The 21,568-nt window shown below is 58.7% G+C and overlaps 1 protein-coding gene across 1 annotated transcript; it reads right to left on the bottom strand.

Annotated features, from left to right (window-relative positions):
• Positions 1-275: 275 nt before the first annotated feature.
• On the bottom strand, positions 276-20,332 carry MPP1 (MAGUK p55 scaffold protein 1). The gene is made up of 12 exons (XM_056360044.1): positions 20,091-20,332; positions 13,395-13,538; positions 12,970-13,048; positions 11,868-11,953; positions 10,612-10,680; positions 6,721-6,917; positions 6,336-6,442; positions 5,314-5,394; positions 4,656-4,736; positions 3,977-4,179; positions 3,271-3,345; positions 276-1,618 (listed from the first exon to the last, which is right to left on the bottom strand). Exons 1-12 carry the CDS (start codon positions 20,190-20,192, stop codon positions 1,442-1,444), a joined length of 1,401 nt encoding a protein of 466 aa, XP_056216019.1. The 5' UTR covers positions 20,193-20,332; the 3' UTR covers positions 276-1,441.
• Between the last annotated feature and the right edge of the window lie 1,236 nt (positions 20,333-21,568).

Raw genomic sequence — 21,568 nt, 5'->3', positions numbered from 1 at the left:
TGCTGAAGAAGCTGCTGGTGCAATGAAGTGGTCCTGTTGACATGGACCATCACTAGAGGGGCCTTTGTTGCTGGTCAGGACTTTGCAGGTGCTTAGGGGCCACCTTCCATTTGGGCAAAACCCAAATGGATGTGTGCGGAGAGGTCTGATGGTGGCTGGAGGGACTGTTTGGTCCTGGCCTGCCTAACCTCGAGTATGCTGGGGTCAGGGAGGTGGGAACAGACCTCCAGCTGTGAGCAAGTGCTCAGCCCAAGAGGTAAAACACCAGTCACAGCAGTGTTTCAGCACACATTTATTGCTGCTCATTATTTCCCTGCAGTGGATCAGAACAAAGGTCCCTATTGCACGTCAACAGATTTTATTTTTGGCATCTGTAAAAAATTGCACAAGACTTCTTAACCCCCTTCCGCTAGCTGACTGCTGAACACACAATGAGATTCTTTCACCTAAATGATGGCTATGGTTTGCCCAGGAGCCACGGTGCTTCCTGGACATGATCATAGTGGGGTTTGTGCGTCAAGTGTACTCCTGCAGGAGGTACCCCTTTGTGGGTGGCTTTTATGTTCACATACAGTGTGCAAGACACCTTACTCTGGAAAGGCATGCCTGGATGATCTTTGTAGAGACACTATTTCTACTGCATGCAACAGATAGTTGTGGCTGGATCTAATTTACCCATTGAACTGTCCCTCTGGGGTTAGGTCCATGGGACTTCCTCAGCTGCTACTGAGTTTCTCTGGCCAGGCAGTAACAATCCAAGCTGCACGGTGAGAATTTAAATACAGTGAGTTTTTACATTAAGAATTGCACAGAGTGAATCAGAAAACTCCAACCTCAGAATGTGGAGACCTGCCTGTAGGTGGCACGCTCTGTGCCACCTTTGTCAAATCCACGGTTGCCTTATTCTGCTCTTTCTCATTTGTGAGGGGAAACCCTTGGATGTAGGAGCTCTCGTGGGATCAGGCATGAAGCCTTGTGGACACCAGCCAGGCTTTCGAGGTGTTTGTGGTGCAGTGTGCACTCCTGCAATGGCAGGGGGAGATCTGCCTTGGAAGACCCCTGCTCTGTGTTTCCCTTGGGACTGATTCAGAGAAGATCGGCTGGACTTCCCAGAAGATTGACTGCTTTCCCTTGCCCGGTGAGGGGGAGAATTGTGCTCTGAGCTAATGGGGTGCCCTGGGCTCTACTGTAGCCTCTAACTTCACACTGCATTGCAGTGCTCTGGGAGGTGGCCATCCCCTGGGCAACCCCTGTCCTATATTCCCCCAGGGAGAGGAGATCCGGAGACCCTGTGCATGTGTCAACCAATTGAGACCATGTCCATGGAGCAGCAGAGGAAGGGAGTTGTGCTGGGCTGTGTGGACCAGGGGAAGCTGAGGAGTAGGTTTCTCCCCATGGCTGCAGGATGGTTGATGGGAAGCGGCTGGGACTGGATTCCCCCTCAGTAGACCCAGGAGACTGGTACCCACTGAGGAGAGCTGCAGGCCTGCTCAAAGGCTTCCTGCAGCAGTTGCAGGCTTTCTTCCACCCCATTGTTGACCAGTGAGAGGTCAAAGTAGTGTGCGTATCTGCTCCGGATGCTCTCTGAATCCTTTCGGAGCTGCTGCAAAGCCTCTGACTGCAAGAAATGAAGAGAGTGTCTTCAGGAGGCTGGGGAGGAGGGGAATTTCACAGCCCACCCCAACAGGCAAACTCCCTCCCACCACCAAAACAACTCAAGCAGTTGCCAAGTATCGGCACAGAGCATCCCTGCAGCTTGTCTGACAAGCTAGGAGGTGTGTCATCTCTGGGAGAGGGTCTCTGGGGTTTCGCTGGACTTCTCTGCAATGCTGGGAGCATCAGGTTACCTGCTAAGAGTGAGGCCAGATCTACCTGGTCTCATATTTATCTTTAAAATGCTTTTGACCAGAACAGTGATGGCTGGCAGAGCTGGACCAGCCTCCATCTACTGGTTTTGGCTGGGATAGAGTTATTTTTTTCACAGTAAAAGCAAAAGCTGCCTGCCCTCTCCTGCTGGGGTAGCTAGTATGCACAGCTCCCCAGCTAGCTGGGGTATCCCAGGAGCGTGTCCCTGCAGGCAGCTGTGCCTTCAACAGCAAAGTCCAGACCGGTTTCCACCTATCTCCCTAATGGAGCTTGAAGTGCAGGTGGCTCCCTGCTTCTGTGCAGGGGTGGCAGGGGGATAAGCTTGGGGTGCTGCGCTTGCTGCAGCTCTGCTGTGTGTCACCTGGAAGCTCTTGGTGAAGACAGGAGAGCAGTAAGCAGTTTGCCTGTGTCATGTGAGCTCTGCTGGGTCACATTTTGGCTCTGCTGCATCCCTTCTAGTAAGCAGTTACCTGATCTGCAGCAACTAGCTATATATAGTGCTTGCACCAGCAAGGCTGGCCCTGCCCACTGCGGCAGGAATTGACTCCTGTCTGGAGGCAGCAGGGGGTGATGGGGCAGGGAGGTGGGGGGCAGCATGCTTGCTGCCCACCTGCTCTTTCTGCCCTGACACTTGGCCCCCTCTTTTCCCCCACCAGCCTGCTGCACCTGGCTTTACAATCCTCTGCAGGTTAATGCCTGTGCAATGCTTGATCTGGAGGCTGCGTAAATATCCTTACTGGAAACTGTCTGTACCTTAAGCTTTACAAACCCTGAGAGCCTATTAAAAATAGGGTGGGAGAGGTGGCCTTGGCTGGCCATGAGTCCAGGGAAGGCCACCTGCACTGGACCTCTGTGGGTTTCCTTGTTCTCCCCTCACTTCCCACCTCCCCGCAGAGGTTAGTTGTCAGGGGAGCATGTGGCTTGTGCTTGGCACTGTGTGAGTTAACTGAGGCATCAGTGCTGCTTTCATCCTAATTTTGGGTGAGCATCTTAATGAGGCAAAAAATGAATGGAGCTGCTGTTTGTGTGTCCTGTTTGTATAGCTGATGGCAGGATACCTGCTCTGCAGTGCTGCTGCAGCTGGAGATGGCCCTGGGTGCTGGGCTGTACACCCCACTCACCCCACTACATAGTAGCGGCTGATTATGCTGCAGGGATGATGGTTGGTGGGGGGTGGCAATCTGGGAGAGAGTCTATGGCTGCAGGAATCACCAATTTCTGTTTCTCAGGCCTGAGCTAAGGAAGTTGCCCTGCTCTCCTGGACCACAAAAATAAATGCAGGACAGAAGAAGCTGATGTAGAGCAGGGGGGAGTGCCCTAGGCTGCGGCAGCAGTCTCCTTGCCCTCTTGCCGTGGGCAGGCAAGTGCAGCTGGAGGGAGACTCAGCCTTGCCCTGCCACCCACCTGCTCTGCCTTGTCTGTTGGGGCAATGAAGACTATGAACGGGGAGAGCTCGGCCGTGCGGACAATCTTCAGGGTCTGTGGAGAGAGAGGTGTAGTTACCAGAGCGTGGCCATGCCTCAGGGCTGGAGTCAGTGCAGGCGGCTGGCTCCTGTCCCCCACTACCCCATGCTGCCCCCCAGCCAGGGGACGATGGTGCCCATGATGCAGTGGTGGGCTAAAGGGGCCACCCCTAGTCTGGGGCAATGGGCTCTCCGGGTGGGCTCCCAAGCCTGGGGACAGTTGGGTGGTATGGGGGCAGTTAGCTGACGCTGGAGCAGGGGTCCCGGCACGGCTTCCCCTCCACCTCATAGGGGAGGACATGGGGGCATCTGCAGCCCTGCTCTGAGCTGGCTACTGGATACAACCACTACTTTGCAAAGCAGCACCCATACACGTGGTGATGGAGAAAAGAAACGGACCCCACGTGAGGCCCATGCTGGCCCAGCACCCCCACTCCCACAGCAGCCTGGCCCTGGCCGTGATGGGGAGTACCCTCACCGCACCCACGTCTTGGGAACAGAAATGCCACCCAGCACTCCCTGGCTTTTTTCTTTGGGACGGGCAGGTGGGCAGCGCTCTGGGGAAGACGGGGACAGTCACAGCCAGCACACAGGTAGCTCAGTCTGTGGCAGCCCCTGTCCTGCCCACTCCTTTCCCTGCTCCCTACCTGGGGCTCGATGTCCAAAATAGCGACTTTGTCCTGCTGGTGGATCTTGTGCACTGTTTCAAACTTGGTGCCAAACATGTTCCCCTGGTAGCTTCCAAACTCCAGGAACTCGTTGGCTGAGATGTCCTGGGTCATCTTCTCCGTGGAGACAAAGTAGTAGTCCTTCCCGTCCACTTCATTCTTCTTCGGGGGGCGTGTGGTGTCTGGGGATGGAGGGAGATGGTGAGTACCAGCCCCCAGAAGGTCTGGGGAACAGAGCAGCATGGGCAGCCTCTCCTTTGGGTGACCTGAGCATCTTGCCTTCCCTTTTTGAGCATAGGGCTAGGGCATGGAGACCTTGTATGCCTCAAGACTAGGCTGTACTCATCCTCTTTCAACTCCTTCCTGCTTGGGACAAGTAAGGAACTCAGCCAGGCCAAGGAAAGCCACTGGGATGTGAAAAGCGATCTCTGCAATGCAGGTGGTAGCAGCCCTGCAGCCATCTGTGGGTAGGTTCAGCCTGTGGGACAGCAGGCAGGGAGGCCCTACAGTGCCCTGCATGGTGGCCTTTGACACCACGGGCTTGGTGGTGCTGGAGGAACATCTCCCCACATCCCATCTGCCGTCAGAAGGTCCTGGCTCAAGGAGGTGAGAGGAAATGCATCGTGTGCTGTGCCCTTCACCCTAGCTGGGTACTTACATGGGGGTGGGTACATGAACTTCTCCGGGTTGTTGCTGAGCAGAGCATTCTTGATGTGGCTACGCCCCACACCGCTGGCCCCTGCAGAGAAGGAGGGATGGATGCTGGAGCTGGGCTCAGAGAAGCCTGGCAAGAGATGCTGGGGTCCCTCCACAGCTCTGGGTCTGAGGAAAGGTACAGAGTTCCTGGGGCCTTGTCCAGGATCTGCTTTCTGAGCTGGTCTTTGGTGTCTTCCAGCCCTGGAAGAAGTTCTCCTTGCCTTAACTGGAGACAGGACCAGTGTCTGCTGAGCAGTGGCTGGATTGCCCATGCCTGTGGGGTCTGCCAACAAATTTTCAGCACACACAGCATGGGAGTGTTTGGTGCAGCTGTGCAGACCACAGCTGTTTTTCATAAAAATTACCCATAAAGATACTTAGGAGCTGGAAACTCCTGAATTAAGCCTACCTCAGCATTGCAGTGCAGGTGCCAGACCATGCACAATGCTGCATGGAGGAGGTCAGCCTGCTTGGTGACCACTGCAGGCAGAAGAAAAGCTCCCCAGAGCTTACTAGGGTTTGAAGAGCAGCGCTGCCCAGCCCCTGTCCAGTCCGGGTTCCCCCTGGAACCTGTCACACACGGCCCCTGTGCTGTGGAGGATGCCTGGGGCAGGACCTACCAATGAGCACCAGAGTCTTCCTCTTGAAGGCAGGCAGCCTCACCACCTCCTCATAGGAAACCACATCCAGCTGGTCAAAAACTGGGACAGAGGAGAAACAAGACAGTGAGTGGTCAGAGCCAGCTCAGCCACAGCAGCGGCAGCAGGACTGCACGCGTGTCAGACCAAAGCCAGGTCCTCGGGCCAAATGGGGGGAGCGATCAAGGCTGGGCTGGGAGCTCATTCCTCTTTAGCTGCTTGGGGAAAAGGGCAGCAGCCAGTAGTGTATGAGGTGTGGAGGGGGTGCTGGGGAGCTGGACCAGCGGCTGCTGAAGGAGCCAGGGCTGCTCTCGCTCAGTATTTCTGCTCAGGACAGCAGGACCTGGGAGCTGGGTGGGGAAGCAGCAGGACGCTGCGGGGAGCTTGCTGCTAGGGGAGCTTTATTTAACTTTCTGATTTACAGCTTTGTTTGTTACTGGTTGGAGCTGCAGGCCGGGCTACGAGCCAGCGTGTCCTCAGGCACCTGCCTTTGCCGGCCCAGGGCATGGCCATGCTTAGCACGGGGTGTTTGCAGCGGGAGGCTGAGGGGCAAGCTCCCTGCCCCACCAGGGCCATGGCTTGGCAGCTGTGGGAAGCGGTCGGGGCTGCTCCCCAGCTGCTGAGCCAGCGCCGCCTGCCCTATACCCGACAGCCCGTGGGGTTGAGGCCCGGGAGGCTGGCCGCCCAGGGAGCTCAGGGCCGGGAGTGCTGGAGATTGTCACCACCGGAGAGCACAGGAACTTGGTGCCTGGCTCCCATGTGAGCCAGCCCCAGCCTTGTGCACTACAGAGCTGCACAGGGGCACGGCTGTGGCCACCCGAGGGGCAGGAGGACTTCGGAGGAGGGACTCAGGCTGACAGCTGTGGGTATCTGCCCAAGGTCCCGCCGCCAACGCAGCTGGGCTGTTTGGTCTTGACTCCCATGGAGGGCAGACCTGCCCCTGCCCAGAGGCAGGAGTGATGGCCGGGGCTGGGGCTGGAGCCCACTGCGCTGCTCACACTTACTTGAGCTGTGCTTGGCCAGGTATTTATCTTTGCACTTCTTCTTCTTCCCAAAAGGGCTACAGCTTGGGGATTCGCTCTGACTGGACTGGGTGACACTCGCCACACGCCTGCCGAGAGAGGAGGACACCACCCACCATGGTCCAGCTGTCACCCCAAGCCCTGGGGAGCAGTGGAATTGTCCCTCAGACATGCAAGGGCAAGAGCAGCAGGGTAGCTACTGGGACAGGTAAAGGCTCACCCTGCGGCAGATGAAGGGGACATCTGCCTCCTTTTCCCAGCAGTGATGTTGGTGTTACCCAACACGGTCACACTCCTGGTAGCATGTGGTCACTGTTCCCGCCTCCACTCCCAGATCCAGCCCTTCTGGTCAAATCCCGGGACCTACCACTCCTGCAGCTCCGGAGAAGGGATGAGTCCCGCCGACTCTGTGCAGGAACCCTCCACCCGGCCCTGCCACCAGTTGCTGTCATCCTTGTTTATGATTTGAATCACGTCACCAATCTGAAACTTGAGCCCTGCTTCCTTGCAGGGGATAAGGTTGTCTTTTTTTGGGTCGTAGTCAAACTGTGCCCTCATGAACATCTGCAAAAGAGAGAGCAGGCTGGAGTCAGCATGGCCACGCAGGCTGGCTGAGCTTGGTAATGTCCAGCTCCCGGCCCCACATCGCATCCCCCGGCAGTGAGGCACAAGGTCCCTGGTTCAGGAGGGACCCCAGCCCCTGCTGCTTTCCAGGCCCCTCAAGGCCAGGGCAGGGAGAAAGGAGATGAAGAAAGTCTTGGGGGAAGCTCTTGGGCATGGAGCTGCAGTGAGACATGCTGACGGGGGAGGGAGGGAGGAGGTTGGCATCTTTGAGATGCCAGTGAAGCAGCTGCTGCCTCTAGGCAGGCCTGCAAGCCCCACAGCTGGTGCCTGAACCCTGACATCTAGCCCCCCTACGGTCCCCTGGGTGCTTCACAGTGCTGGTGAGCTGAGCCAGCTGGAGATGAGTCCCACCACTCAGACCAACATAGTGCACAGCAACTGGGGTCTGCAGTGGGGTGAGCAGAGGGGAGCCATTGCCACAGTGCACCCTGCAGTCCCATGTCCTGGGCACACCAGGGAAGGCCACTCTCAATCCCCAGCGGCTGTGCCCTGCCTCTCCCCAGCACTGGGTACTCCCCTGCATGGCACGGGGCCTTCAGGGAGCCAAGGCTGCAGTGTCACGTCCAGTCCCTTCCTTGGTCTGTCCTGGCCTCTATCAGCTACTCTTGCAATGTCACGTTCATCATAGCTGCAACTGGAAACCTGCTGCTGCTGCTTCCCAGGCCACTGCACTACCCTCCTGGGGCCGGGGAAGCCCTGGAGACCAGGAAGGTATGAGAAAGTGGCCTTTCCCTGTCCCTTCTGCTCCCTCAGCTCTTTGGGAGGGAGTCTGCAGTGCCACTGGGGCAGCCCACTCTGCTGCCAGCCCTCCTGAAGCCTGCAGGCAGCCAGGCGCCCCTGAGCTCTCGCTGCACCGAGCATCTTTGTAAGGTCAGGAGAGAAATGGCATGCGGCTTGTGCACATGGACCTTGTTTTCCAGGAAGGCTGTTCAGGAAGAACAAACCATCAGAGAGCAACAGGATGGATGAGAGTCACCTACCCCTGGGAGGTGGGGCAGACCACGCATGTGCACCCAGTGTTTTCTGTACTGCTGCTTGCTCTTGCTGCCTGGATGAACAGTTTCTCATGTGAAACGCTGCTGCAGCTGCAGTTTGCCTCTGGCCAGCGCACCTGGCAAGGTCAGGACTAACACTGGGGCAAAGCCAAAGCAGGGTAGGGAGGATGGGCAGCAGAAGGCAGGCTTTAGAGAACGAAGTCTGTAGCCAAGCACAGACCTCGCAATGCCCTTGTTCCCCTCCTGGCTTCTTTTTGTCTTGTGGGCCTGAGGCTGCTGGGACCCCCCCCAGTCACGGTGCAGTCTTGCAGGCTCTCCCACAAGTCACGGATGCTCCCTGTTGTTTGAGACTTCTGGGGTCACTCAGGAGGGCAGTTAGCCCGGAGCCGGCAGTGTGCCTGGGGCTGCCCAGCAGCCGTGCCACCAGCAGGAGTTCCTTTTACAGGGAAGCAGCACTATCAGACCCAGCCTGATGCTAACGCAGGCTTTCCCTCAGCACAACCCTATCAAGTTATTTATCCCAGAAATGCAGTATGTAGCAAGAGGGCAAAGGGATTCACATAGGGTGATGTCTATGCTCTGTCCTCAGACATGATAGGCAGAGCCTGGAAAGTCATCTTTCCCTGGGTAGGGTAGACCATGCTGTACTTTTTCCACATTAAAAGCTTCCTACAGTATGACCTCCTTCAGCAGTGCTGCTGGAGGCACAGGGCCAGCAGGACACACACATGGTTCCCTTTCACTGACAGAAAAGCAGAGCACATGGATCAAGCTGGGACATGAGATCTCTCACAATGGAAGACAAAGAAGAGCGGAATCTCCCTTCAGGATGAGGGCTGATGCTTGCTCTGAAAGCACTCTTTTGGCACAGGGAAGCAGGTCGTCAACACAAACACACACGGGACACAGAGCAAGCGCTGCCCAGGCACCTTCCTGGAGCCCTGTGCTCCCACAGCCCTGGTACCCCAAGCCAGGCACAGCCAGGTCACTTTTGGAAAGACTCCCACACACCAATTAGCATCAGACAGCTCTGGCCATCACCCGCGGACTGCAAAGGGCCAGCTCCTAATGCAAGCTACCTGCCTGCCTGTGCCAGCCCCCTCTCTAGGCATGGAAGCTCAGGTACCGAGCAGGCTCCAGCACGAGAAGCCATAGTCTTTAAAATCAAAAACCCGTGGTTTGTGCCTGGGAACAGGTTGGAGATGACCTTAAGAGCCCCGAGTGCTCAGCGCTTCTCATTAGGATCCTCCCAAGCAGACCTGCACCAAGAGACACTCAGGTGGCCTCAGCGTGGCTGGCTGCCAGGCTGCGGGGCAAGCCAGGGCACAGGGGGCATCGTGATGCCAGGACCTGCACCATCCTGCCTGCCAGGCCCTGATGGAGGTGGTCATGTGGATCCAGGAGTTGAAACATAATCACAAGTCCACGCTTGGCACTGGACCGCAACAAGCAGAGATGCAGGCAACCCTGGACACAGCAATGGGAGGACAGCTGTTGTTGGGAAGGAGTTTGTCCCCGTGTTCTTCCCTGAGCCCGCAGCCAGCCTCGTGTGAGCCAGCAACCGTGTTCTGTTTGCCAGAGGTAACCTCTCCCCTGCCACTGAGCTGGATGAGGGCAGAGGGACAGCAGGGGAGGGCAGACACAGGCCCGTGTTTAATAAACGCAGGCAAGGCTGGTTGAGCTGGGATGGGAACAGCCTGGGCTGAGCAAGAAACAGAAAGTTTTCACTTGTCACCACGTTCAGAGACTTCAGCTTCTCTGGGTAAGGAAAAAGGGTGACATGGACTCCTCCGGGACATTCCAGCACAATCCAGCCCCCACCTCCTCTGCCTCTGAGCTGCTTTCCCACTCCTGCCTGTCCATGACAGGGGGCACCGCGGTGGCATTGGCTCCTGCACCCAGAGACAGGACAGCATCCCAGCCACTACACACTGACGTCTTGGCACAGGAGCCAGCCTTCCCTACTATCCTAAGTATTTTCGCTACAGCAGGACTTCAAAGGCAAAGCCAGGCAGGTGTCACCCCCTGCCACAGCACATCACCCCGACCCTGGCAGTGGCAGCAGGTGCAAGGAGCTGCCTTCCTCTCCCCCACCACTTCCTTCCTCCCAGTCACTGCTCACAAGCGTGCTGGTGGCATCCGGACCGACGTCACCCTCCTTGCAGCTGATGCACCGGGCATCAGTGACAGTGGGGAGCAGCAAGAGCCCAGTGCTGCGCCTGAAGGTGCTGCTGTGGCCCTGTCATGGGGATGTGGCTCTAATGGCTGCAGTTCTGAAGGTGGCAGGAAGCTTCTGTGCTTCCTAGGGTGCACGTGCTGCTGCTTTCCCATCACCAAACACCACACACACACACATACGGCTGTGGCTTGGGCATCCCAGGCCCACATTCCTACATACACACTGGGTAAAGACATCCAGACAGGGCCGAAATCTGCTTGTTTGCAGCAATGTAAGCACAGGACAGGCCTTTTTCACCCTCTAGCAGCTCAGACAAGGTGACCAGGCAGCCATCCCCTCGTCCTTCCCCTGGCTCAGCACAGTTCTCTCCCCAGCACTGGTTCCCCATCATTTGCTCTGGTCCCACCCGGCCCCACAGCCATGTCCCAGCACAGCCCACGGGTCTGGAGGCTGCACTTACCTGGAGAGCAGGGAGGCGGCTTTGTTGGTTGGGAATGACTTTTATTGAGACCATCCCCTTGGTTTCTTTCTAGTGAACAAAGGGGAGAAAGAAGTGTTGGAGGAGGCGGCGCCTGGAGGCAGCCCAACAGCAGCAACCTGTGCGGGGAGCTGCTGAGTGCCAGGACCCACAAAGGCAAGGCTCTTGGGGGGCCCCAGCCATGCTGTGAGGCTGGGGGGCACCACAGCCTGGTCAGAAACACCTCTGTTGGGGCTGGGCTAAGCGCCATGGCAGCATAACTTTGCCATACTTGTCCCATCCACATGGGGGGACACCAGCACCCCCACAAGGGGCTGGCTGTGGGCACTGCTAAGCATCACCAGAACGAACATGGAGACCTGTATTGTCTGGCCTGGCTGCCCCCATGGGAAGCCCGGGACGAGAGGCTGGTTCTGCCAGGTCCCCTCTATGCCGGCCTCTCACTCCTGCCCTCCTGGTGACATTACAGGCACAGCATTCCCTTGCCTGCCACAGGCCAGATGCACTGTTGCGCCACATGCTTCAGAAGACCGACATGGTCTCATGGGGACAACCACATCTGGAGGTTTGGAGGGGCCTCCTGGGCCACCACCTTTCTCAGGAGGCAAAGACAAGATCTTCCTTGGTCCTACTGTCTGGAGCAGGGATGTCCTGTCACCAGGCAGGACAACGGCACTGCAGCAGGGGCAGGCCTCCTGCTTAGGCTGCTGGTGGGTGTCTGCAGGACCACGTGTTGGACACGAATCAGGATGACCCCAGCGTGTGACTCCAAGGCAGGTCTGAGACCCTGTCCAAAGCTGTCTCTACCGAGGGCCTGGCAGGAACACCGTGACCTCAGCAGCAGGAAAATGGCCCCAAGGTGACCTGCAGGAGCAGCCAGCCACTGGGCTGGAGCTGCACACCAGCCTTGGCAAGCAGAGGTGGTTTCCAAACCCCACACACACCAGCACATGTCAGGGACCCAGCCAACAGCCTTTGTAGCTGCTGTCAGGAGGCCAGAAACAAAGAGCAGAAACAAAGAGCAAGGCCAGACCACCAAGGCTGCATACAGAGACCCGGCACTTGGCTGTATTACAGCACCCCGACATGGTGGCCCTGGCTCCTGCCACATCACACTGCTGCAAGCGGCTGTGTGTTGGCTCTAGCGTCTAGGCGGGGATAAATGCTCGGCCAGCATGCACACCTGCAGGCCAAAGTGGTCCTTCCTGGGAACTGCCTTGCCAAGCACAGATACCTACCAGCATCTTCTGCAGCTGGTCAACCGAGTGGTTGCTCACACTCTGCCCATTGATTTCTATGATTTCATCACCCACGTGAAGAGAGCCTGCCAGCAACAGGAGAAACATGAAAATGCAGCACCGGACAAGATCCGCTCACCAAAACTACACAGCTCCACCAGCCTCCCGACCCCCTGGGCAAGCTGTGGCCTGGACGCTGCTGTGTTTGCCTGGACAATGCTTGTGGAGCCACGCATGTCACCTAAGCACATGGGACTAAAGCACAAGGGGAATGGATTCTTCCCCCTCTATCCAACACACACACTTTATCCAGTCTGAAGGTCATCGGGTTGCTTTCCACTGTGTGTCCCTCCGTGCTTTAGACTGGTCAAAGCACCTGTTTCAGAGTTTACCCAAACCCAAGCACCTCACCTGAAGTCAAATGACAGCCTCCTTACAGGGCCCTTCACACAAGCATTCTTGACTTTCTGTGGTTTCAGTTTATATACTCAGCCAGATTACAGCCTCAGATACCCTGCTATAAATCAGGCTCCAGTAGTGTTATTGGAATGGCTCTTGGGTTATTTTGGCAGGGGTAAGCTCAGACTTCCCGCTTGGATCCAGGGCTGGAAAAGGGGCCCCTTCTTCTAAGCACAGAACGTCTCATTTCCGTGCCCCCTTGGCAAGACCCAAAACCAGAAAACAGCACCTATTTATTTCTTTTGGCACCTTCTTTAGGTCTGCAGAGCCAACCCACAGCAAGTCTGTCCCACCTGTGCACTTTAGGAACGGGAAGAGCTTCCCTGCAATCTCTGGGGTACGATCCATCTCTTGTTACAGTGACCCCATCACGAGATGGAGACAGATGGTCTCTGGTTCCTTTCCAGGAGAGCCCTTCCCCCAGTCCTTTATTTCTCCCTAAAGTCTCCAGTGCATTAACATGACAACCACACAGAGAGACCAGCAAGCCCTGAGCTACTGACATACTGCTAGTGGAGGAAGGGACACAGATGTCCTCGTCACAGGGGAAAGCCAGCAGTGCTGGGGGCTGCCTTATCTCTGCACGGAAAGAAACCAGCTGTAGATGTGAATCCGTACACTGCCTCTACACGGGCCTTGTTACCTTGTCTGTGAATCATGCCCCCGTGGAAGATCCTGGCCACCATGCAGCTCTGCTTGTCATTGAGCTTCAGCGTGATTCCCTGGAAGACAGGAAAATCCATGACTGCTCACTGGAGGGGAGAGCTCCCATGCTCTCAGCAAAGTCCTCTCCAGGCCTGTGTCCATGGTGGGCTGTACAGTGGCTAGGGGGAAGCCCCCTGCTTGGCCAGCCCAGCCTGCTGCAGCTCCTCTTGGCACAAGCATCCCAGCTCTTTAACGGGGCTCGCTCCAGGTCCCCAGGCAGGAGGCAGGATCCAGCACCTTCCTCCCATGTCTGACATCTCAAGCGATCTCCTGCTTCCCCTGAGGCCAGCCCGTTGGCAAGGCTCTACCTGCCCCTCCGCCCCCCTGGGTGCCACAAGGCTTTGGGATTTTGCCAACTCTCACCATGGGCTCCTCCGTGACCTTCTCAAACTGGACGAGGCGTATCTTCCGCACCTCACGGCCATTGCTGTGGGAGGGGCTGCCCAGAGCCGCTGAGCCGTTGGTGTAAATGTCCTCAGTCATGGCATTCATGGGCTGAGTGACGGCCTGTCGGGGCAAAACAGAGACTGGGGTTTAGGGGCTCCACCTGAACGGGGCCAGGGAGTGCTGGCTCCCTGCTCTGGGGCTGAGCGACTCCACCGTCTTAGGGTGCCTGGGGCACAGCAGGAGGACAGGCTGGAGGAGAGGACAGCAAGAAAAGAAAGAGCAAGAGAGCTTCACCCTTGACGATGTGACTGCGGGCTTGATCTACAGTTAGCTAGCCTGGGAAACACAGGAGGTAAGAAAACTGCAGAAAGGCTACCGGTATCAGAAGCCAAAGGAGTTCACCGCTGATCGTCTTCTGCAGCAACAAGTCCCAAACACTAACGGTGCGTCGCAGCAGCACTTGGCCCACAGCTGGCTTGTTGCAGAGCATAAAGCTCAGGACAGCTTCACTGAGTGAACGGAGCAGTTTGGGACTGACCCCTGAGAACTGGGGCCAGGCTCTGCTCTTGCTCAGTTTGCAAGTTCAACCTTTCCTCATCTACATCAATGAGCAACCAGCACAGTGCAAAGCGAGGTCCACATCCAGGCACTGAAGGCAACGTGCTCCCCAAGCCAGCCAGAAAATCCCCATTTCCCTCCCCAGCTCCCAGCAATGGGCCAGTTCATGCTGGCTGGCACTGGGAAGCCAAGCAGGGGCTTTCAGCCACGGGGAAACCTTTGTTCTTCATCTTCAGTAGACGCTGGCACCCGGGGCAGGTGGAGCACACCTAGGGTCCTGGGCAGAGATCTCCAAACCCACCCTGCCACACAGCAGGGACACTGCGAAGCAAGCTGCCATCCCCCAGTCTGAGAAAGCCTGGTGCAGTCCTGTTACACCCCTTGGGCATGCCAGGCAACATCTCCACACAGCTTGCAGACGTGCCAGTTTGGCCGCCAAGCGCAGTGGACTTCCCTTGAGTCTCTCCCAAATTGGTGCTGGCCCAGCGAAACCCAGGCCAGCTTTGATTTGCAGCCCCTGCCCGCCTTGTTGGCACGCTCAAATCCCCACGCTGGCCTGCAAGGCAAAGCAAACCCTCCTGGCCGCCCCGCTCCACACCAGGTTGCCGGCTTTGCTGCCCAGTTTGCAGCTTGGCACCCTCCCTCCCAGCAGCGCCCAGACTGGGAGCCACAGCCAGCAAACCTGCAGGGGCACCCAGCAAGGTCCTCGCCAGCCTTAGCCCAGCACCAGCGAGGTGGCATGCCATGCCCAGCCAGGCAGAGCCAACGCTCTCCCCCTGCATGCCACCTGCCAGCAGCTGGCTTGAGTGCTGGGCCTGTGCCAGTGGCTGGGGAAGCAGCAGCCTGATCCCGCCGCCCCGGCTTGCTCTCACCCACCGCAGACATCCGGCACGGAGAAGGGGCTGCAGCCCCGTGCTGCCAAGGGGTGAGATCCAGCCACGCCGCCGGGAGGTTTGTGCAGGTGCAAGTGGGGTGAAGAGCATTTGCTAGTAGGGTGTAGCCATGGCACTAAACCACAAGAAAATTAGCTTTGGTAGGGATGTGCTGGAGTGCTGCTGAGCTGAGACAGTGGCCCAGCCTTGTGCAATGGCCAAAAGCAGGGAGGGAGCCAAAGGCAGGGGCAGCAGAGCCAGGACTAGCCAGGCCAGCAGGATTGGTGCTGGCAGAGAGGGACGGATCAGCATAGAGCCATGGGCATTGCCCGCAGGAAGGGCACAGGGAGCTGAGTGCCCGTGCTGCAGTGACAGGGAAGATGTGTGATTTATTTTTAAGCCAACTACTTCAAAGAGCCAACCGACTTCCTCCTCAGAGGAAAAAGGCAACTGTGTGGGCTCTGGCTGCCAACGACTCACAAACGAAGGAGGAAGCTGAATCTCAGCCCAGAGCAGCGCCTGGGCCAAGGTCTCGTGGGGTGGAAGGAAGAGCGACTCGCAGCCCCCCAGCCTGGCTTGCCAGCCCCAGCTGGGCATGCTGCTGCTGCGCCATTCTGCTGGCTGTCCTGAGGAGAGAGGTGGGAGGAGGAAGAGGAGGGCAAGGACTTCTCCAGCCCTGCCCAAGGCCAAAGTGCCCATAAAGCGGTTTGAGTCAGCACAGATCACACTTATCTTGGTCATGCCTTGGGAAACCCTTACACTCTGCAATCCCTGGCTTCAAACCCCTAGGCTCAGCAGAGCCCGATGACCCAGGACACAGCACAGTCTGCTCCAGGGGCTAGGAGTTCCTGCCCCTGCCATCTCCACCATCCCCACCAGCTGAGCCTCCCAGCCCTGACCTTTGCTTTTTGCTGAGAGCTGGAGAAAATCACCCAGCCCTCAACGCTGACACAGCACCAGTGTCACCCTGGTGACTCCCAGAGAGCAAGCCTTGTCACCAGAGACTTGCTGCTGTGCCTGGGGACAGCCACCAGTCACAGCTCTGAACCCAGCAGGGTCCTCTGGCAGCTCCCTGTGCCAAACAGAGCCAGGCTGGGATGGCATGGGCTTTTGCTGATTGCACTGGGTGGATGGGGATGGGGAAATGTCTGGCTCACAAGGAGGACGAGGACCCACGGGGTGGCAGATTCCAGCACCAGTGTTGGATACCCAGAAGCCAGAGACTGGAGACGTGTGTGGCTCCCATGCTCCGTGCACATGAGCCTGCCAGCCAGATCGCCTGCGCTGCACAATCCTGGCAGCTGCCACACTCTCAGCTGGTTTGGCCTGGCATAGCCTGTGCCCTCAAGAGGCTTTCAGGTCATGCTGGTAGCGGGCCAGACCCTGCTACTTATGCATCGCTTCGCAGAAAACTTACGCGCGTGCTGCTAAGAGCTGGCTCCACGACCACCAGCCACTGCCAGGTCTGAACAGCCCTGGGCTTGATCACTGCTGGGGCCAGCGGTGGGCAGACATGGGGCAAGGAGGCGGGGGGCTGAGCTGTGCAGTAGGGCTGCTGGGAGCTGGGCAGGGTGGGACAGCCCCAGTGGGGGCTCAGCAGTCCTACGGGTGCCTTGCAGCTGGCTGGCGAGGGTACAAATCCTCACGCACAAATCCTGCTCCAGGTGGCAATGTGCAGAGGAGCCACCAGCTCCATGGGTCAAAGAGGTGCACCCCAGCTCCCTGCCTGCGCTTTCCTCAAGACTCCAGATTTCTGCCCCATATCCCAGGGCTGAGGGAAGGGTGCCAGCTCCCTGGGCAGCCTTTGCCAACAGGGAATTTGGCGAGCCTGGAGCAATCCTTGGTGAGGACCCCAGGGCTTGGTATCCTGTCCCCAGGTGGGGTCAGCATCATCTGCCAGGGTTTCTCCTGCTGCTGTGCTGGCTCAGCTGGACTGCACACCACCAGGCAAATCAAACATTAACTGGGCAGCTTGTTTGCAGAAGGCTGAAGCAGCACTTGAGGAAAGCAGCACTGTAGTGCAAAGGGCACATTCGGTGGTTTGGTTCCTGGACTCTCCTTGCTGGTCTAACCAAGAGACTTCAGTATCGGGTGACCTTGGAAGAGCACGGCTCCCTGGCAAGCATGTGGAGAAAGGTCAGACACCGCTGGCTTTGGCAACTGGGCCCCTGAAGAACAGCAGCCCAGATACAGGAGGGAAGGAGGGAGCGTGATCCCCTGGGATCACCCTCTCAGCTGGCAGGGAGACATGCTCCACTGCCCACAGCGAGCAACAAAATCCCAGCTCCCTTCAGGAATCATCACCCCTCACATTATAATCACTGTGGGTGTGTGCAGGGACGATGAGGCACTGTTTAGTGCAGGGATGTCCTGGCCCAGTAACCTCTCCTCCATCCCTCTAGGGCTTCAACCTTGCCTCCCCGCTGTCCAGCAGATGTGTGCATCATGCTTTCAGTACAGCTTAAAAAACAGAGCAACGTGTAAAAAGAGCAAACTAGTCAAAAAGAAGAAAAAAAAAAAAAAAAAAAAAAAGAGCTTGGAAGTTGCTTTTAGGCTGCTCCATCAGGCTGGGGGAACAACAGCCACGTGGACATTTAGAAGTAACTCATCCCAGCCTTCTGCTGGGGGCTACTGCCTTCTCAGGTCTGCCAGCACAACCACAGGAGCAACCTCACCCAAGAAGCCTTCCAGAAATACAATCCAGTTTGTTGTGGGGTTTGTGTTTGTGGTTTTTTTTAAAAAAACCCAAACATTTAATCAAACAGAATTACATTGCTGACGCTGGGAAAAGGCCTGGCAACACCAACAGGTCGCAGTGAGGGAACCGAGAAATAGACGAGATACAAGCAGTTGTGGAAGCCAGAAGATGCCACCAGCTCTGTGTGCCCTCGCACTGACTGCACATCATGGAGTGCTGCAATGGAGAAGGGCCAGATTTTCAAGGGAACGCAGTCAGTTTTGCTGAGGCACCATCTTTCCACCAGGAAAGGCTGATGCAGCCTTCCAGATGTGTTTTTGAAACCGGTCACCTCCAAGGGAGAGTCAGTAAAACCATGACACTGAAATCTTGAGGAGCTGCCCAGCAGCTCCATCCCCACCCTCCAGAACAAGCCCTGCAAGACACTTTTTCCCCTGCAGCTGTTACAAACTGGAACGTGGCAAAACACATTTGAGATTAAAAAGTTGGAACCAGCCCTCCCCACTTCATTTTGGTCAAGGCCAGAAGTTTTGCTTGGCTTTCCACCACTAGTTGTGCCCACAGTCATTTCAGGATTTGGTCCCTGGGGACCCGTGGCCTTAGTCTGCTCTGGTGCTGGTTGAACGCTAGGAACCACTGCTCCCAGGGAAGCAGAGCGTCCCCTCTGCGCCCTCAGGCTCAGCTCTCTCCAGAAGTACCCTCCTTTTCTCAGCAAGACTCCCAAAGGTCACAAGCGCTGCCCATTTTACAGTTGGGGAACTGAGTCACGGCTGATAAGGGGGCATGCCCAAGGTCACCCTGCCAACCAGGTGCACAGCTGGGAATAAAAGCCCACACCTCTTTGGTAATCTGTATTTGCCAGTTGGGAGATAAAGAGAAGATATGCAGGCATGTGGTGGGGCTCAAGGGAAGAGGGCAAGCGGCTTCCTCCACTTTGGCTGTTTTCTAGCCATAGCATGGCTTCCACGTGCTGAGGGTTTGCATGTCCTGCCGCCATGGGAGGAATGCAGGACAGCACTTCCCAGCACGTGGCTCTGCCAGAGGAAATGGGGAAGAGAAACCTCCCGGCCGCCCTGCTTGACTCCAGCCAAGGAGCACCCAGCTGGACCCAGCACTCCTCCCAAGAGCTGCTGGCGATGTCCCTACTGTCCCACAGAGGGGCCCACAGCCTCCGTGGGCCAGCACCATCTCTGCACACATGCAACACGGGGATCGGCGCATGAGCAACTGGCAAGCTCGGGACACGTAACCCCAGTTGCATGCCAGCCCCACAGAGTTCCTCTTCAAAGGCCCCAGGCAGATCCCGGTTTGCCATCTCTCTCTATCCATACCGGAATAAATATACTGTAATGCCAGGGAGCTGTAGGCCAGCTCCTACATTCTCCATGGCCCTCTGCCATTGTCAATTTGTCCCTGTTCTGCCTGCAGCCAGGCAGGCCCTCTGCCTGGATCCTGCAGGCAGAGGGATGGGAGAGCTCCTCTCAGCAGCCGCTTTAAAAGCCTTTCTTCTATATTTTTCTAAGGCACTCTGCTGGGGTGGCGCCATAAAAAGCGCATGAACCATTGGTGTGGGACAGATCTGACAAGCCTCTTTTGGATGCTGTAGTGTCCAACACGATGGGCCAAAGTCAGCACTCGGGGAAATTTCCTCGCCGCTCTCCAGAGGCTCCCCACAGCCACAGGGAAACCCCAGGCCAGGCACGCTGTGCCACGGCTCCATCAGGGACTCCTGTTCCAAGCTGAAAACCTCTGGTGGGAGAAAAGCACCAGGTGTTTGCACTGGGAACTGCTGACCTTGCTCCAGTTGCACCCAAGCTACCCCAAACGAGACCAGCTGAGGAAGAAGCCCTCCCAGCAGGACAGCGATGGCTGGTGCAGCCTGTTCTCCTGCTGGAGATGGGGTGCGCGGGGTGCACACAGCCCCCAGCTCCGCTCCTTGCCCCAGGGCAGCTGTGCCAAGGGCTGGCTGCATCCCCCCTCGCAGAGGCCAGGACCCACCGCCACCCCTCCAGCCCACGCTGTGGACCAGGAGGTTGCTCAGCAGCCGAATCAGCTCATGTGACAGGCAGTTCCAGTTCAGACCAGTTACAACTTTGCAGCAAAACAAGCACAAGCTCCTGGGTGGCAGGATGCTGAAGCCTTCCTCCCCTGCACCCTGCCTCTTCCCCGCCCGGCCGCACCGGCGGACCGTTCCTCCGGGCACCCCACGGCCCCCGGGGAGGGGCCCCGCTCCCGGGACCCGCCGGGCCACATACAGGGCACGTGTCTGTGCGCCCCCCTCCCGCCCCCGCAGGGGTCGTCCGGGACAGACGGGACGTCCGGGACGGACGGGATGCCCCGGGGGCTCTGCCGGGCCTGAGCCGGGCGCAGCGCGCTGGGCTACGGGCCCGCGGGGATCGGGGCGCACAAGGGGCGTGGGATGGGAGGGGGATGCGCCGGGGCCCCCTGCCCGGCCTCGGCGGGGAAGGGGCCGGGGGGCAGAGGGGGGCGGCCGCTGCGGGGGGCCGGGGCTGGCCGGGACGTTGCCCTCCGGCCGCCGCTCACCTCGGGCTTGGCCCGGTTCTGCAGGAGGTGCTCCAGGTAGAGGTCGGAGAGCGCCGTCCGCATGCTGCCGGCGCTGGCGCTGCGCCCCGACTTGAGGGTCATCCCGCCGCTCCGCCGCCGCTCCGCCGCCGCCGCCAGCAGCCGCAGCCGGTTCCGCTGGCTCCAGCACAGCGGCCCGGCCCCAACCCCGCCGCACGGCCCCGGCTCCAGCAGCACCGCCGGCCCGCACGCCCCGCCCCGTGTGGCAGCGGCAGCGGAGGCGGCCTGGGGCGGCGCGGCGCCGGGCGGAGCCAGGCGGCCGGGGGCGGGCCGGGGGCGGGCCGGGGGCGGGCCGGGGGCGGGCCGGGGCCGGGGCCGGGGCCGGGGCCGGGGCCGGGGCCGGGGCCGGGGCCGGGGCCGGGGCCGGGGCCGGGGCCGGGGCCGGGGCCCGGCGGGCAGCGCCGCCGCACGGGGGCCGTGGGCTCCACCGCCCGCTCCCGCGGGGTGCCGAGGAGCCGGCCCCCGGCGTCACCGGTGCGCTGCGGGGCCGTGCGGCCCAACCGGTGGAAGGGATGGGGCGCGGCGCCCCCGCACAGGCGGCACATAAGCGCCCCCGGTCGCCACCCAGAGCCGCGCCTCGCTGCCCGCGGGGGGTCTCTTCCCCCGTGAAACTGTTTCCATCGCACCCCCGCTGGGAGCAGCCCCCGGCCCTGGACGCGCCCCGGCACCAGCGGAGCTGCCCCCTGCGCACCCCGCGCTGGCACGCCTGGCCGCCGAGGGGACCCGGCTGCGGGGGGCTGGCTGTGCCACTCGCACAGCTCGCGGTTGCCAAAACCAGGGCAGGAGGCTGCATCCGAGAAGGGCTTTGTCACCTCGCAGCCAGGGTAGAGGCCCAGCAATGGCACTGGGGGCATGTCCCCAAGCAGCATGGGCACGTACCTTGCTGTCACCAGCCACCCGCCGGCCCCGCTGGGTGCAGAGCGGGGTGTGCTGTGCCCCAGTGTGCCCCCAAGGTGAGGGGACACCTGGGATTTCTCTGCGCTGCAGCAGGGACAGGCCCTGCTCTCCTTGCGCTGTTCTGGGTCTTGCAGCTCCCGGTGCACCTGCAACTCACATGGCTACAGGCGGGATGGCAGATCCCAGCATCTGTGAGCTGTGCGTGGCAGGAGGCGTTTTGTCAAACTTTCTGTGCTCTCACTATGAGTCTTGCCGATGCCAGAGCCCAGGTGAAGGCTGAGCTTTGTGTGGGGATGGGAAATTACCTCCTCGCTGCCACGTCTTGTTCGTGACAGTGGGGATTTCAGAGCTATGGCCCAAAGAGCACGACCCAGAAGAACAAACCTGTCCTAGAGAAAGGGACCACCAGCTGGTGGGCAACGCACATCAGTACATGGGGCAGCAGAGGAGCAGCAGGGTGATGAGGAGGATGTACAGAAGTGCTTGTGGGAAGTTCTCTTAGAGGTGAGCCCACACGCTTCTCAGATAGTCTGTCGGCCAGG

The sequence above is a fragment of the Falco biarmicus genome, chromosome 14 (assembly GCF_023638135.1).
Source record: "Falco biarmicus isolate bFalBia1 chromosome 14, bFalBia1.pri, whole genome shotgun sequence".
Taxonomy (NCBI): domain Eukaryota; kingdom Metazoa; phylum Chordata; class Aves; order Falconiformes; family Falconidae; genus Falco; species Falco biarmicus.
This window is presented reverse-complemented; position numbering and strand designations above follow the sequence as displayed.

Excerpts from the sequence above, each read along its gene's own strand:
- MPP1 (XM_056360044.1), bottom strand. The coding sequence starts at position 20,192 with ATGACCCTCAAGTCGGGGCGCAGCGCCAGCGCCGGCAGCATGCGGACG. Across the intron at positions 6,443-6,720 it reads TCTCCGGAGCTGCAGGAGTG|GCGTGTGGCGAGTGTCACCC; the intron begins GTAGGTCCCGGG and ends CTCTCTCGGCAG. Across the intron at positions 5,395-6,335 it reads CCTGGCCAAGCACAGCTCAA|TTTTTGACCAGCTGGATGTG; the intron begins GTAAGTGTGAGC and ends CCTCTGTCCCAG.